The 18,594-nt window shown below is 43.4% G+C and overlaps 1 protein-coding gene across 1 annotated transcript in view; it reads left to right on the forward strand.

Annotated features, from left to right (window-relative positions):
• The window catches only part of LOC137287526 (metabotropic glutamate receptor 1-like), a 40,027-nt gene continuing 21,433 nt past the window's right edge, over positions 1–18,594 (forward strand). The window contains exons 1-7 of the mRNA XM_067819872.1: positions 1–718; positions 1,036–1,282; positions 2,101–2,333; positions 10,253–10,499; positions 11,490–11,676; positions 14,687–14,807; positions 15,380–16,265. Coding sequence (XP_067675973.1) covers positions 1–718; positions 1,036–1,282; positions 2,101–2,333; positions 10,253–10,499; positions 11,490–11,676; positions 14,687–14,807; positions 15,380–16,265 — 2,639 coding nt within the window. The remainder of the gene's footprint in view (positions 719–1,035; positions 1,283–2,100; positions 2,334–10,252; positions 10,500–11,489; positions 11,677–14,686; positions 14,808–15,379; positions 16,266–18,594) is intronic.

Raw genomic sequence — 18,594 nt, forward strand, 5'->3', positions numbered from 1 at the left:
ATGAATAGTAGCTCTACTGACCACGAAGACAGGCGGATGATGACAGATGGACACGCTAAGACTTGGGTAGGTTTGGGGGTGTACTTCATCCTGGCCTATCTCTGTCTGGATACGGTGACGTGCGTAACGCCACAATACAGCGCGCGTATCGAGGGCGACGTCATCCTCGGCGCGTTGTTTTCCATCCACCATAAACCTCCTTCCGCAACGGCCTACTCTCGTACCTGTGGTAAGATACGGGAACACTATGGTATCCAGAGGGTCGAGACCGTCCTTATGACACTGGATGAGATCAACGCCAATGACAACATTCTTCCTGGTGTCATCCTGGGCTGTGACATCCGGGACTCCTGTTGGTATTCCGCCATTGCTCTGGAACAGAGCATCGACTTCATCAAGGACGCCATTGCCAGTAAGACAGAGCAGAGTGGGAGGTCGAACGGTGGCAATCAGTCAAGTGGGTGTAAAGATGGCAACCTGCAACCAATTGCCGGCCTCATAGGTCCTGGGTCAAGTGAAGCGAGTATACAAGTCCAGAATCTGCTTCAAATTTTCAACATTCCCCAGATAGGTTACTCCGCTACAAGTATGGACCTTAGCAACAAGCTGCATAAATATTTTCTGCGAGTTGTCCCCCCTGACAACTATCAGGCTCAGGCACTGGTGGATATTGTACTTCACTTCAACTGGACTTATATCTCAACTATAAATTCAGACGGTGAGTTACTGTACCTCTTGCGACTTATTACTTAGATAGTTTTATAATTGTGTTACGATATTTGCCTCTTGAATTGTCAGTTCTCCAGGCATTACTTAAACTGAGTTTTAATGAGTAAGTTTAGTTTTAAGACACATTTAGAAATGTTTCAGCAATATCATTTGCGGAGAGTCGCACGCGGGCCATCGGCGTGACGAGCGAACGTTTCAATAGTAAGGCTAGCACTTCTCCTCCTAAAACATGGAAGAATATGATTGAGAGTATCATCGCAGTGCCAAAAAAGGAATGGTGACGTTAGATTTATCTACCTGTTTTAGGAAACTACGGAGTGCGGGGCATGCAGGCATTCAAGGCTAAGGCTGAGGAGAGGGGTATCTGTATCGCCACTACCAACAGTGTGTCCAGTTCTGGAACAGACGAGGAGTTCGACAAGGTGATTCAGAACCTGAAGAGCAGACCCAATGCCTCTGTAGTGGTCTGCTTCTGCGAGGGGTTAGCGATCAAGGGGCTGCTCAAGGCAATGGAAAGGAATGACGTGGAAGGAAAGTTCCTCTTCATAGGCAGGTTGGTCGCCTCCTGAAATAATTTCTGTCAAACTCCCAGTAAAAGTCCCTACCTATGATCAGCAGATCCGTAACGAGTGGTCAGCTGCCTATACAAAGTTTATCATCCATTGCCAGGCAGTAGTACTTAACTATAAACGGAACAGTCAGGGGTCTTGCCAGTAAAGGAGAAACTAGATTTGCGCTACAGACATTGGATTCCTTTGAAAACCTATGTTGTGGTCACAGTTGACCAGCTCCCTAATGTACCGTGTCAGATACAGGTTGAAATCAGGCCTGAACTAGGGGAGGGGGTAGTAGGTTATTGGATTTTCACATGCGTTGGCCATTTTGAGGGAGTAAAGTGGGGATGTCGGTGAGAGTGTGGAATACTGGGTCAAGGACGGGGGTGGATGAAGTTTGAAATGGGCTATGATGGGGTTCAATGAAGTCGGTGGTAGGCTAGGATGGGGTTAGATGAAGTTGGTGTTGAGCTAGGATTGTGAAGCTGGTGATGGGCTAGGGTGGTGGTTAGATGAAGTTGGTGATGGGCTAGGATGGGGCTAGGTGAAGTAGGGTATGGGCTAGGATGTTGAAAGATGAAGTTCGTGATGGGCCAAGATGCGGGTTATATGAAGCTGGTGTTCGACCAGGAAGGGGTTAGGTGAAGTTGGGGGTGGACTAGTATTGAGTTGGATGAGGTAGATATGGAATAGGTTTGGATAGAATATGATATACTGAATATGAAATGTAGAAGAATGGATTGTTCTGTTACATTTCAAGGAGAATCAATAGGCGATATTCAACTAACGTGGTATGTCCCACGTCTGTGTTTGGTAGTGATGGCTGGGGTAGTCGTGGAGATGTCGTAGAGGGCGTCGAGAAGCTGGCGGCGGGAGGAATTTCCATCAGGCTATACTCACCTCCTATCCCTCGCTTCGACGACCACTATGGCAAACTGAGACACGACAACAACACCCGTAACCCATGGTTTAGGGAATTCTGGCAGGAGCGGTTCAGTTGCTACCTCCCAGGCGACGACAGTGGCTCCCGGAACACCACCCCCTGCACAGGTAGGCCCACATTAAGTCACACTTAGATGTCGTATTTAGAGTTATTTTTGGCATAATCGTACATCATTCCTTCCAGTGTAATAACATAAAATTCTCGACAAATTTAAAGAAACAATTCCACAGCAGAGGTGACATGGATGGACCATCCTGCTTGAGATGCGTGGACGATTGATGTTACCAAGGATGGTAACAACCCTTTAGATCAAATGGGCGGTAATTTGAACAGCGCCATGACGAGCCATCCCATTATGACGTCACTCATATATACAGTCTTATACGTAAATAAATATGTCAACAAATCATAAAGTAATTTCGGAATGGAACAAAGAACGATGCTCATTGTGTAGAACTGACGTAATGTGGATTTGCCAAATCGTTGGATACTTTACTTGGATTCATTTTTAAGCATTGCATGAGGGAGATGTTGAATGTTGATGCTGATGTTGATGTTGAAGGAGAGACAGATGCTAAACATATATTACATGCCTCAATCAGTGTTCAGGACAACATTGACCTGGGCTAGATAACATTTCGGACTTTGTATTGTGACATGTGCCCATGATTAGGCGTTTGTGGAGTATGTTAAGTAATTAGAAATTATATTAAATCCGGTGATCGATAAACTTCCAACACGTTGTTGGGCATATACATCAAGCATGCCGTCTTGTCAATTGTATACAAAAGCGTTGGCATTTGTGTCTCGTTATCATAACTACATATTGATGTTCACAAATTCACAAATTTTACCAGCAGTAAATAACGAGTCTCCAACTAACTTCATTTCATAGTCTTTAATCTGCACGCCATGCCTACATTGTGACACACATGCATAGTAGCGTCCCTTCGACGAGACAGGATGCTATGTTCTAGAGGATCAGATTATATCTTTCCCCTACATGAACTGACGCCTCATATAACAACATTTGTTTAAACAACGTATTTAAGCCAAACTCACTACGCCTGAAGCATACGGTATCCAAGCCACATTGTTACCACATGAACAGGAGATATCGATAGTTGTAATTCAAGTTTCAAGCAGGTAAACCACACAGATCAATTGTAGGATCGTCACGGTTTCTTTTATCAATAAACGCTGTGGGACTGAACATAAACATCAGCACCATGTTGACGACACGTCAACGCACACACCCGTGAAGAGCATGCCTATAAAATTACTTGAGTCGTGACTAAGAAACAAACACATCCCTTGTAAGGGCAGTTTGGTTCAGAAACTAAAAACTGGATTGTAAAAGCGTTGACATGACCTCTACGTGAAAGATGTCACCACAGTCTTTTATAAGCAGACGGTTCATCGCACACATATGCAGGATGTGGAGAATAACACTTCTTTTATGCTGCAATGCCTTGTAAACCTCGTGAATGATGTAACAGTCATTAATGCTGCCATTTGATCTCTGAAGTCATGGTTCAGATCATTTTTGGAAAAAGTATAGGAAAACCTTCTTGAAAACTGTGGGTTTGGAACTGTATTCGTTTTACTTCGCGGTGAAAACCATGTGACGAAAAGGTCGAGAATAAAAAAAGTCAATCAATCATTATTCCATGATAGCACCGAAAAGTAGGTAAAGTTACACGTGTCCTTGAAGACAAGTAGGTAAAGTTACATCTGTCCTTGAAGATCCGGGTTATAATTGGTCTCAGACAGCGCATGCTGGTCATAGGAACATTCCCACTGATGGGATCGGGTGGCCAGGCCCGCTGACTTAGTTGATGCATACCATCGTGTCGAGGATCGCCTTGACCGAGTGGACATTGTTGATACATGAGACATGCATCCTGTGAAAGCGCTTTAGAGCAGTTATACTGATTGGAATCTGACACTAAATGACGTCTTAGTTGTTGTTGTTGATGATGATGATGATGATGATGATGATATCCCTATTTCATAGTCTGGTGTCCATGGTGTCAATCGGTGGAATATCCAACGTAGGTTATTGTTTACAGATGGTAACATAGCTTGATCACTGCGGTGTGAAACACACAAACAAATAAACGAGGCTATCCTTGAGACAGAAAACGATTTAAATTTGTCAGTGTCCTAAATTTCAGAGCAGGAAATCTGACCGATTTCTACTGCACAATGTTGACGAAACAAGTTGTTAGTGAGTGAGTATGTATTTACGGCACTTTTACCAACACTCCAGCAACATCACACCGGGGGACACCAGAAATGGACTGCACACTTTGTAGCAATGTGGGGAATCGAACCCAGGTCTGCGGCGCGACTAGCGGACGCTTTAACCGTCAGACTACTCCCCCGCGCCCGATAATAAGTCCAATGTGGGAACATGATGACAAGGATTGGCTTGTTTTCTTCTATCAACATGCCTTCATTACTGTAACACGATCTTACCAATAGCCTCAGGGATGAGCCACAATGGCCCTTACAATTTGATACTTTGCTTATTCACATTAACTAACATTTTACAATACCACTTGGTAGCCGAATGTGCTTACTGTTGGTTGATAGTGTTCGGGTCACTTTATGAAGGCATGAAACCCAGTTTTGTGGCTTTTCTTGGCATCTTGTGTCTGGAATGTTTTGAGAATAATCAGGTCACAGGTATCTAATTAAACGAATTCCGTTTCCCGTAAAAGGTGCGTTTTTCGTATGAAATGCATAGAGAAGTTAAAAAAGCACGTGTCACTTGTGCAGTAGAAACATCACGCGAAATCATGGTATATAGTGTGTGAGTTTTACGCCGCGTTCAGCAATATTCCAGCTATATGACGTCAGTCTGCAGATAATCGAGTCTGGAGCAGGCATTACAGCGATCGGCAGCATGAGCCCGTTAGTCGAATCTTACAACAAACATGGATTACTGAGGACCAATTCTAACCGGGTCTTCAAGGGTTCATGGTATATAAATGATATGGACAGCATTAGAGACACTCGCGTCGATACAAACACACACACGTGCCACGCCCAATGCGAGCAGTCTCTGGGTATGAAACAGATGGGAGTCATCCATGCTCTCACTGATGGACCTTTGGTCTTCCCCGCGTCTCTGTGCCTGACTCGATGTAACGCTTCAGACAGTCCATGCTGACACCATACTGGCAGACCCGGGGTAACTTCGCCCAAAGAATCCCGTACTTCCATCTCAGCAATCGATTCCTGATAATGACGTAACCAGTAACGAATGCCTTGAGGCATATAATTAATCGACAGACACTGGCTATGCGACTCAGAGCTCAAGGAATTAGGACTTAGAGACCACATGACAATTTCTGACATTGTCCGCAAATATTTCCCGCACTGTACGTCGTTGGCAGCGACGTGACTGTCAGAGGGCCGTGTTCTTTCTGTTGATGGAAGACAGCGAGTTTATCGCCTAAAGAGATTACGAACGGTAGGAAGCCTGTGGAGGTGTTGTGGGTGGAATTTGTGGCCTGGAGTAGACATCATAGGTCGTCGTTATAAGGAAGTTTGAAGTTCAGCATTACATGTATTCACTGTTTGTCTATTCTGTATAAGAGACTGAGTTAAAGATATGACAAAGCTTATTTTTACCTCTCCTGTTAAGAAGACACCATTTACTGACACCAGACATTGTCCAAAGTGTAATCATGTCCATTTGACGGCTTACCATTACATACATCCATCGTTTAACAAATAATAGACTGCTTTAAAGTAGAGGTTAAGTTTCTCTTGTAAAAAGGAAAAGTGAACGGGTCACTGAAGGTCAGTTACTGACACCAGGTGTTTGTTAAAACTGGGAGCATGACCTGGTCTAGATGAAACAACTGTACATATACCACTATATACCACTATATCAGTAGTACTCACGGAGAAGATATAACAATACATAACGTGTGTCAGACACAAGCATATCACGAACTCGGGTATCAACATGTATATTAAATACATGCATAACATTTTTCAAAAGATTGTATATCAGATATATGTATTTATAACATGATACATCAAAGGTACAGGTAGTATATCAGACTTAGACATTGCATGATTCATCATCCTCAAGGTATGACATTTTACAGTGGATACAGATAAAATGAAAATACCTCGCGAATAGGGAATGGCGTTGTAGATTAAACATATATCATGGGTTACCATGGAGTGATATTTAATGTTTGTCAGACATAGGTGTACATCCACCCACCCATCCATCCATCCATCCATCCATCCATCCATCCATCCATACATACATACATGCATACGTACGTAATCATGTATACTGTGACATCGTTTGACACACATGGGGGTATATGGTGTATACACTGGGTATATAACTCGGTCAGAGATTGCTAGAGATCTTGTTCCGGTGTGCGACACGTCGGAAGTGAGGGCTTGATTTCATGCTGGTTGCACCTACATCAGCGTACACTTCCTCTGTGAATGGATCGGTGACTCCCAATACAACTGCCCACTTTAACACAATCATCACCACTCATGTTTACATTATGTATGCCTGATCACACTTTATTATTGATGGGATGTATTGTCTGTGTAAACCAGCCTTCAACAGCAGTGACGATCGTTGATTCATTTACTGTATTCCAAGTTATCGGAGATCACACAGATACTCTCCTAATGTGACAACACGCTACGTTATGACGGCCTTCTGACCATCCCCCTGACAGATGCGAGTCAAATGTCATATGATAAACCTGCATCTTTATAATTCTTATCAATGCGTTTAAAACGCAATCATATGCGACTGGATGGAAGATATAACCGCTTTGCTTGAAAGGGCGGCACTTTCTACCCATTACCCGTTAAGTAGGTTTCGCTTATCACACGTGGTGTGAGGAGCTTCCAGTAATCACTCCACGAATACAGGCCAGCACGTGAGCCGTTGTCCACTAATGTTATATAGTGACCCCACTCCAAGCGAGATCAATGCACAACGGCAAATATCTCGGCAATCGCCGCCAAACCCAATTAAACTTTAGTGTATGTCACCACACAGTGGCTAGTGAGGCTACGCCGTAAAGAAGCCTCCGACATATTAACAGTAATTTGTTTATGTAAATACTAAACTGATCGATGACGGGTCATAGCGTAATTCAATGAGAGAAGGCAGAACGAGGAGCGATCTCACGGGGATGGACACAGGCGGATTAGCATCTGTAAACACCACGGAAAAGGTTGGAAACACGGCCATTTATATCATATCATAAACTGCCTAAATGCATATTTCTGTTTGCATAACAGTGTCACACTTTTCCTGCCCTATCTTACAGTATAACGCTTGAAACATTTCACATAGGTTGAGAGAAATTGTGGCCAACTCGTATGGCAGAAAGGAAGGCGTATTGTCGAGAGATACAGCCCAAAAATCCATATCGTAATCCCTGCTGCGTCATATAAAGAAGATTTTAGGTATCACAGTTAATTAGAAAGCCCTGTATACTATCAGCGCACCAAGATGAACCACGGGTGATGAGGACAAGACTGATGATGCAAGAGATCCCTGGAGAGGACCACAAGCGTCGATCTACGGTCCCTGTTTGTCTGTAGTGGGGCCTGTTGATCACAGACTGGGATTCATATTTCAGAACACACCATCTTGAGAGACGTGATTTCATGTTCCTCGTTATCTCTTATCGTTATGGGACCACAGCGCGTATCATCGCCTGGAATAATGCGTTAACATGTTGCCATGTATTACCGACTCTGTTATACCATATAACAACTTTTCAGGTTATGATTATAAGGAATTTCTAGGGCGTTGAGTAGCCAGGAAATCGGACATGAAACATGGATCTGCTCGGAAGGGCTATATTACAGCAATTCATCGTATAATACATCTTGACTCTAGGAAATCATTAGCATTCTCCCACCATACACTCTGAAAGCAAATCCTTCGAAATTACATTTCGATGTAAAAACTAATAATGTTTTCACTGCGGCGTGGAAGTTCGATTGAAATGTATGAATTTTGATGAGTTGATGCCAGTAGACGGAAGTTGCAACACGAAAGTTCGACCCAACAGACAACGGGAAACATTCGTCACGGATTTATAGAATGGAGGGACACAGTTCTGGCAAACGGCTTGTATAAATATCTACCGGAGCTCTCGCTCTTCCCCTTGATGCACCGGAGGAATATGATATTTTGTGCAATGGCATCGCTGACATTGCTGCACAATCCAAATGGCTTGTGTTCCCATACATCATCACGACATATTCCGTTCTCAACAACATCAGTTGTACTGTTGGCAATTAATGCATTAGTGAATTTGTTGGGTTCGATGCCGATTTTATCAAGTGGGGTGATTGTCCTTTAGGACTACAAGTTCGGACGTTGGTTGCGCTTTAGGACTAAAAGGTCAGAAGCAAAATGCATGTCCTGTATAACAACAAGTGCTGACGTAGGCTGGTTGCCATGTAGGACTACAATTGCTGAAGTGTGTGGGAGGAGGTTAGTTGGTTAGCTTGCTTGAGTCCAACGGGCCCTTATACCAGAGGTTCCTTTACATATGTTCCAAAGTTGCGTACACAGGTTATATCTATATCTTATATCTATATAACTTGTCACTATAACATGTCCCCAGATGTTTAGCCGGTTTCACTACAGGTTTGTATTGTCTAGCAGATACGCCACTAAGTTGTAGCCTGACTCAGAGAACACAGACCCCGGACCTGACCCTAGTATCGCAGCCCCTGGCTTGAAGCGCTTGGCCATTACAGGCCGTCAATGTGCTTAGTGGACTGTCACTCTTAGCGCTTTGGTAACTGGAACACTATAACTAAACTAGAAGTCGATTTCTGCGGAAAGCCCACGCGAAACAGTTTGATGAGATCAATCAAATTTAGTTTGGTTGAGATTGGCTTGATTGTACCTTGGCGTACTGGGAAGCAATCACGAACACTTCAGGTCTTAAAACAACATGTAATGGCTTCTGCCACTCAAACACTTTTTAAAACTTGTTTAAATCATTTCGATATGATTTGCACATGCTCTCCAGGTGGTATAGTTGTTACCTGACGTCTTCCCGTTTGTAGTTAAGTTCATAAGCACACTTGACCGAAGACACTTTCGTTATACTCTACGACACATCAATTGGGCCGTTTCCATGGTAACATTATATCTCATATAAGAAAATACTTCAAATTATGATCAAAATAACTATAATAATCTTTGTTCTAATGTTTCTTTTTGGTATAAATAAGACGCAGTGGTTTCAGTTTAACTCATTAACGGGGAATATATGTATGTATACATAAATGTTGGATATTCAGCGGTGTGTTAAATGACATTTCCACTCACTGTCTCCATATGCACGAATCCGACCGAGGTTTTCTGAATGACCATTACAGGATATAACGTACGATGCTACCAAGCTTGACGGGCGACCAGAAGCGGTTACTCGTCACTCAGAAGGCCTGGTTCTGATTTTGGGTGGGGTGTGGGATGCCTTTTGATATAATAGTAGCTGGAATGTTGTTAAAAGTGGCCTCTTGCGACTCATTGAATCAAAACCTTGAAATATTGTGCTTTCAACTCGAAGTATTGTTGACAAGCGGATTTATCGTTCTGGGACGTGAGGTGACGTCATATGACATTGCCAAATACCTGTTCTGAAGAGTGAGTGCGGTGTTACGCCACTTTCTAACAAATTCCAGAAACATCACCTCAGGGTACACTAGAAATAAGCTTAACACATTGTATCTATGTGGAGAATTGAACCCGAAGGCTCGACGTGGCGAGCGAACACTTTAAACGCTGGAGTCAGGACAAATGTTGAAATAAGCGATGGACCACATCGTAGCCGATACATTTCATCGTATCCTAGTTGCATCGATCCATGCTCATTATGTCACCCACGTAGGTTGTTTGGACAGACACGAATATTTACAGACTGTCGTCATATAGCTGGATTATTGCTAAGAGTGGCTTTCAGTGTTACCTGTTTTCGTGATGTACTTTCAGGAAGCGAGACGCTTGAGGGTGCTACTCAAGACTCCAAGTTAGGGTTCGTTGTGACGGCGGTGTACACGTTGGCCCACGCCCTTGACCGGATGCACGCTGCTCTGTGTGGTAGAGAGACAAGGGGACTCTGTCCACAGATGAAACCCATCAACGGCACAGTCCTCCTCCAACACATCCTCAACGTCACCTTCACCACCTACAGCAATGAAACCTTCTCCTTCGACCATAAAGGTGACCCTCCCGGCAGGTGTGTGCGTTATAATTTAATATTCAGTTCAAAGGATATTCTTTTCACAGCCAACGTCATTAACTACTTGTGCTTAAGTTACCAAACTACAACATCTCTGGTGAAGCTCCGACAACGCTATCAGTCGGTTTATTTTTAATTTTTGTAAATATAACCACCACTTCAATGTATTGTAATATCTACCCATGGATGAGCTGTGTGTATAAAGACACGCTTACAGGCAAATTATGGGTTCCACTTTGTAAAACAGTACTTTGTTTGCGTCCGTTTGCACATAAATGGGGGACTATGTTTTACTGTTTTTTTTCATCCATTTTCAGCGAAGGTTCTGACGTTTTTCTCTAACTGCTATCATTAAGGCCACATCATACACACAACACTGTGGGCATCCCACAAACACTATTGTCTTGCTGACCTGAATAGATTCTGCATAAAAAGCCGAATAGCCAGAGCCCAGTCACCCGTCATAGGTGGACTATCCGGTTCACTTATTAATTCCTTATCTTTTTCTTGATATTGTTACTCTTACTCTGTGTGAGACTCGCATCCTGTCTGTGTTGGGGCGGTAGGGTAGCCCAGTGATTAAGGCGTCCGCTCATTACGTTGAAGACCCGAGTTCGATTCCCCACATGGCAATGCGTGAAATCCTTTTCTGGTATCCCTGTATTGATAGAATCTTGCTAAAAGCTCCGTAAAACCATATTCAGTTACTTATTCGCTTTTTGTGTAATTTGCGTTGTCGGTGACTCCTTGACTGAAGCACGGACTAACGGTTTTAATTTTAGCCTTCATCAAACAGGGTGTGCAGGGCGTTTTTGCCACTTACATCTGTTTGCTGTAATTGACTGCTGAATGCATGCGATTACCCAATCCAGTTAGTCTTTCCTGTTTTTTTTAAAACGCGGTATTAGATTTGCAGCTGTCTGCAATTAAGATACACGGAAAAAAGTTTAACGCGTGTATTTTTTTGCTGTACTACATCCTTTCCAGATACGACATCGTGAACTACCAACGAAACATAAGCAGTGGGGACAATGCAACGTATAATTACGTCACCATCGGCTCATGGATATCCGGGTCTCTGGACATGCACGAGAATATGTTCTGGCCGGGAAAAGACCACGAGATACCAGTGACCTCTGTCTGCAGCCTGCCCTGTGAGCCAGGTCACGTGATGGTGAGGCGGCATGGGATTTGCTTGGAACGTGGCTGACATGTAATAGAACCTATATCAGTCACTGCAGTGGTTAAAAGTATTTTCTTGTCCTGGGAGGTCATGAGCTCGGACTCGTGTGATTTGTCTGTGAGATGAACAACCTACGGTAATTAGTCCGACTTGGAGATATCGCCTCCCTGGGGACGAAGGTGTTATCGGGTCAAAAAGACATCAGTACCAGAACTGGGCTGACTAGCGCTAAAGCCTACATCTCGTTAGTTGAGTTACCAAACACAATTCTGTTATTTATCTAAGACATTTAGAACTTTATTTCCGATTACCCATAACTGACGTTAATTTTAGTCTTCCACAAGTCGCCTTACAAATGCACCTATAATGTCTATAAGTGATCGAGTCTGTGCTAAACAACTCAGTGACGTTAATCGTCCGGCTATGAAGAAAAAGTGTGCTAGGGCCGCATTGTGAATTGAGGCTGATCTCTCACTCAGATCCTGAAACAAAACTCTTCACAATTCATCAAGCATGTCTACAATTTTTTTTATCAAGTCCAGATTTCTTCAGTTTCTGGAAAAATGAACACAGCCTCTCTGCTTCTTTTTATAGCATTATATATAACATATGAAAAAATATGTTGGTTGGGTCTATGCTGTGGCTGCAGTTATGTGATCCGGCGTCATCCGGACACGTCTTTGGAACGTCTTAGACTAAATGTCCTCACTGAAGCTTTAACAGATGATTGATGGTCCAATGTGGGCCTTAGTGATGAGTGAAGATGACATGATATTTTAAAATAGCCCATGAGGACGGTAATTAAAATCACATAGCACCAGTGATGGTTATGGCTCTTGTCCTTGTCGAAGAAGTGAGAGAAGTGTCTTTTATGGTATGTAGCTTCATATATACCCCAGCAAGGGCTGTGAAGTGTATTCGCTAGTCTATAAGGAGGTGTGGGTTGTAAGGTGCATTCGCTAGTCTATAAGGAGGTGTGGGTTGTAAGGTGTATTCGCTAGTCTATAAGGAGGTGTGGGTTGTAAGGTGCATTCGCTAGTCTATAAGGAGGTGTGGGTTGTAAGGTGTATTCGCTAGTCTGTAAGGAGGTGTGGGTTGTAAGGTGCATTCGCTAGTCTGTAAGGAGGTGTGGGTTGTAAGGTGCATTCGCTAGTCTATAAGGAGGTGTGGGTTGTAAGGTGCATTCGCTAGTCTGTAAGGAGGTGTGGGTTGTAAGGTGCATTCGCTAGTCTGTAAGGAGGTGTGGGTTGTAAGGTGCATTCGCTAGTCTGTAAGGAGGTGTGGGTTGTAAGGTGCATTCGCTAGTCTGTAAGGAGGTGTGGGTTGTAAGGTGTATTCGCTAGTCTATAAGGAGGTGTGGGTTGTAAGGTGTATTCGCTAGTATATAAGGAGGTGTGGGTTGTAAGGTGTATTCGCTAGTCTATAAGGAGGTGTGGGTTGTAAGGTGTATTCGCTAGTCTGTAAGGAGGTGTGGGTTGTAAGGTGTATTCGCTAGTCTATAAGGAGGTGTGGGTTGTAAGGTGTATTCGCTAGTCAGTAAGGAGGTGTGGGTTGTAAGGTGCATTCGCTAGTCTGTAAGGAGGTGTGGGTTGTAAGGTGCATTCGCTAGTCTATAAGGAGGTGTGGGTTGTAAGGTGCATTCGCTAGTCTATAAGGAGGTGTGGGTTGTAAGGTGCATTTGGCTAGTCTATAAGGAGGTGTGGGTTGTAAGGTGCATTCGCTAGTCTATAAGGAGGTGTGGGTTGTAAGGTGCATTCGCTAGTCTATAAGGAGGTGTGGGTTGTAAGGTGTATTCGCTAGTCTATAAGGAGGTGTGGGTTGTAAGGTGCATTCGCTAGTCTATAAGGAGGTGTGGGTTGTAAGGTGTATTCGCTAGTCTATAAGGAGGTGTGGGTTGTAAGGTGCATTCGCTAGTCTATAAGGAGGTGTGGGTTGTAAGGTGTATTCGCTAGTCTGTAAGGAGGTGTGGGTTGTAAGGTGCATTCGCTAGTCTATAAGGAGGTGTGGGTTGTAAGGTGTATTCGCTAGTCTATAAGGAGGTGTGGGTTGTAAGGTGCATTCGCTAGTCTGTAAGGAGGTGTGGGTTGTAAGGTGTATTCGCTAGTCTATAAGGAGGTGTGGGTTGTAAGGTGTATTCGCTAGTCTGTAAGGAGGTGTGGGTTGTAAGGTGTATTCGCTAGTCTATAAGGAGGTGTGGGTTGTAAGGTGCATTCGCTAGTCTATAAGGAGGTGTGGGTTGTAAGGTGCATTTGGCTAGTCTATAAGGAGGTGTGGGTTGTAAGGTGCATTCGCTAGTCTATAAGGAGGTGTGGGTTGTAAGGTGCATTCGCTAGTCTATAAGGAGGTGTGGGTTGTAAGGTGTATTCGCTAGTCTATAAGGAGATGTGGGTTGTAAGGTGTATTCGCACAGTCCATAACGTATTGTGTAGTTCAGAGTGAGTGAGTTTAGCTTTACGCCCCTCTCAGCTATATTTCAGCTATATGTCAGTGGTGTCTGTAAATAATCGAGTCTAGACCAGATGATCCAGTGGTCAACAGCTTCGATCAACGCAATTGGGATCCGATGACATGCGTCAACCAGGTCAGCGAGCCTGACCACCCGATCCCGTTAGTCGCCTATTAACAAGCATTGATAGCTGAAGATCAGTTCTAACTCGGATCTTCACAGATATATAGTTCAGAAAAGGATGTAAATGTATTTGTTGTTGCCCATAACATCTTCTGTGTTTCAGCGAGGTGTATACGTTTTATTTAGTCTAAGTAAAGCCGGCTTAGAAGGTGCATTTTGTTATAGACCACGTGCTCCAGTGACCTTCAGCCGGGGCTTTAAGATGCATTCTATCATGATGTGTATTGAAGCAATGCTGTTAGGTGCTTTTGCAATAGTAAAATGGACTGGGCGTTTCATTAAAGGATATAAAGTATATTCATTATGGCATATAACACCCCAGCATTATCAACATTCTTTTGTTCAAGTGTACGACGTCACTATCTGTTCCAGCAAGGCAAGGATATAGGCTGCTGCTGGGTGTGTACGCCATGTAAGGACAACGAGATTGTACGAGACAACGTCACGTGCATGCCATGTGACCGTGGCTGGAGACCAAATTTCGACCTCTCAGGTGCACTGTTAACGTCATATGACATCCATGCATTACTTTGCAAAGAGTGGATAATATGTCAGTTCTATTGCTGTATCAGTGAAACTGTCATTCATAAGGTATATATTAAACGCCAAAGGCCGAAAATACTGATTACTGAGCCCAACCTCTTGGATTGGACCAGAACATTGATGTAGTGTGTATGAAAGAATTTGTTCTAATGTGCATTAGAAACACATAACGTTAACGCCAGGGAATAGATACTCTTCATATTCCAATGAAACCGACCCTGTTGAGCGTTGGGGACAAAATGGCTGTTGGAAGCGGAAGTAGTGATTACGTAAAAGTGAGTGAGTGAGTAAGAAGGTTTTATGCTGCTTTTTACAATATTCAGACAATATCTAAGCGGAGGACTCCAGAAATTGGCTGCCCAGGCTGCGCCCATGTGGGAAATCGAACCTTGGACTTCGGTTTGATGGGCGAACGCTTTAACCAGTAGGCTACCAAACATTCCAAATTTAACAAAGGAAATATATTTATTGTAAAGTTTGTCAGCGGTTTAGAATATATTTCTCTTTTGACGTTTGTTTCAGAATGTGAACGGATACCTATAGAATTCACAAGTTGGTCCGATACAGAAGCTATTGTTTCCATGGTGATGGCGTGTATTTGCATCGTGGTAACGCTGTGGGTATTTTACGTTTTTGTGCGGCACAACGACACGCCGGTGGTGAAGGCGTCGACACGGGAATTGAGCTACATCATCCTGTTGGGAACCGTCCTCGCCTACTGCTGCAACTTCGTCTTGGTAGCCAAACCTTCCATGGCGTCCTGCTACCTTTCTCGCATCCTCCCAGGTCTTGCGTTCTCTCTCATCTATGGAGCGCTCGTCACAAAAACAAACAGGATCGCCCGCATCCTGGAGGGCAGTAAACGCATTATGACTAAAAAACCGCGGTTCATGAGCGCCTCTGCTCAGGTAGTGATTACAGGTATTGTGATAGGTGTAGAATGTGTGGTGATCACGGTGATGTTGATCATTGAGCCAGCGGACGCTCATATGGACTACAGTAACAAGAGGGTGCGGCTGGTGTGCAACACTTCAACCTTGGGGGTCATAGTGCCTCTTGGATTTGACGTCTTCCTTATCTTCATGTGTACCTTGTATGCCATCAAAACCAGGAACCTTCCTGAAAACTTTAACGAGGCCAAGTTCATTGGCTTTACTATGTACACCACATGTGTTATCTGGTTAGGCTTTTTCCCTATCTACTTCGGCGGCGACAGCAAGGTCGTGACGACGTGTATCTCTATAACGTTGTCAGCGTCAGTGTCGCTGGTGTTACTCTTCTTCCCGAAGGTGTACGTCATCGTTTGGTCGCCAGAGCGGAACACACGTGGTGCGTTCACCACGTCACGTGATGTGCGATGTCACATAGGCTCCAAATCACTTCCATCCTGCGACAGCGTCGACAAAAAGTAAGTTGTGTTCACTATTCTGAAGTATTAGTATCATTGGTTAGGTCTGAATATATCATATAGTTCTGTGGAACTAAACCAGACTATGTCACGCCATATGCTATATTTTATCTATAGGGAATAGTGGTCTACATGGACAGTACAGTATAGGGAATAGTTGTCTACAAGGACAGTACGGTATAGGGAATAGTGTTCTACATGGACAGTACAATATCGGGAATAGTGGTCTACAAGGACAGTACAGTATAGGGAATAGTGGTCTACATGGACAGTACAGTATAGGGAATAGTTGTCTACATGGACAGTACAGTATAGGGAATAGTGGTCTACATGGACAGTACAGTATAGGGAATAGTGGTCTACATGGACAGTACAATATAGGGAATAGTGGTCTACATGGACAGTACAGTATAGGGAATAGTTGTCTACATGGACAATACAGTATAGGGAATAGTGGTCTACATGGACAGTACAATATAGGGAATAGTGGTCTACATGGACAGTACAGTATAGGGAATAGTTGTCTACATGGACAATACAGTATCGGGAATAGTGGTCTACATGGACAGTACAGTATAGGGAATAGTGGTCTACATGGACAGTACAGTATAGGGAATAGTTGTCTACATGGACAGTACAGTATAGGGAATAGTGGTCTACATGGACAGTACAATATAGGGAATAGTGGTCTACATGGACAGTACAGTATAGGGAATAGTTGTCTACATGGACAGTACAATATAGGGAATAGTTGTCGACATGGACAGTACAGTATAGGGAATAGTGGTCGACATGGACAGTACAGTACAGGGAATAGTGGTCTACTTGGACAGTACAGTATAGGGAATAGTTGTCGACATGGACAGTACAGTATAGGGAATAGTTGTCGACATGGACAGTACAGTATAGGGAATAGTTGTCTACATGGACAGTACAGTATAGGGAATAGCGGTCTACTTGGACAGTACAGTATAGGGAATAGTTGCCTTCATGGACAATACAGTATCGGGAATAGTGGTCTACTTGAACAGTACAGTATAGGGAATAGTGGTCTACATGGACAGTACAGTATAGGGAATAGTGGTCTACATGGACAGTACAGTATAGGGAATAGTTGTCTACAAGGACAGTACAATATAGGGAATAGTGGTCTAATTGGACAGTACAGTATAGGGAATAGTTGTCTACAAGGACAGTACAATATCGGGAATAGTTGCCTACATGGACAATACAGTATCGGGAATAGTGGTCTACATGGACAGTACAGTATAGGGAATAGTGGTCTACATGGACAGTACAATATCGGGAATAGTGGTCTACATGGACAGTACAGTATAGGGAATAGTTGTCGACATGGACAGTACAGTATAGGGAATAGTTGTCGACATGGACAGTATAGTATAGGGAATAGTCGTCTACATGGACAATACAGTATAGGGAATAGTGGTCTACATGGACAGTACAATATAGGGAATAGTGGTCTACAAGGACAGTACAGTATAGGGAATAGTTGTCTACATGGACAGTATAGTATAGGGAATAGTTGTCTACATGGACAGTACAATATAGGGAATAGTGGTCTACATGGACAGTACAGTATAGGGAATAGTGGTCTACTTGGACAGTACAATATCGGGAATAGTGGTCTAGTTAGACAGTACAGTATAGGGAATAGTGGTCTAGTTAGACAGTACAATATCAGGAATAGTGGTCTAGTTAGACTGTACAGTATGGGGAATAGCACTTTACTGAAATAGAATAGTGATGAAAAACGTTCTCTTCTGAAACGGTGCAGTTGAAAGAGTGGCAACAGAAAGAACAACAAGAGAATAGTAACCTGATGAAACAGAGAGTACATACGTATCATTTCCACCAATGGACTAAAGTTTTTTTCATGCTGTGGAGCAGAAAAAGACAGGCCACACCGCCGTTAGTACTATGCTAAACAGTAACTGGAAGTACATTTATTGAGATGGTTGCTCTTGAACTGTTTCATGTTTGTTCATCAAAATACCTCGACCTGACTCACTCCAATGTCTTCGTTGAAGAGACACCTGCAGGGTGTTTGTCAGAACGCTGCACATAATCCTTCTGTTCCTCGAGTCCATTGGATACCGCGACTGCCATTATTTTGTTTTATGACAGCAAAGTTCGTTCTTTAGAGCATTAAACACTCAAAGTCGCTCACAAACATTGTAACGGGCCTTGAATTGCTACCCTGTAAATTGTGGTTCTCCGGAAGCCTAACTGGTGATAAGTAATGTCTTATATTTCTCTTTCGTGCAAAACCGCCGAAACCATTGACGTGATGCTTTGACATAATTTCTCA

The sequence above is a fragment of the Haliotis asinina genome, chromosome 6, assembly GCF_037392515.1.
Source record: "Haliotis asinina isolate JCU_RB_2024 chromosome 6, JCU_Hal_asi_v2, whole genome shotgun sequence".
NCBI lineage: Eukaryota > Metazoa > Mollusca > Gastropoda > Lepetellida > Haliotidae > Haliotis > Haliotis asinina.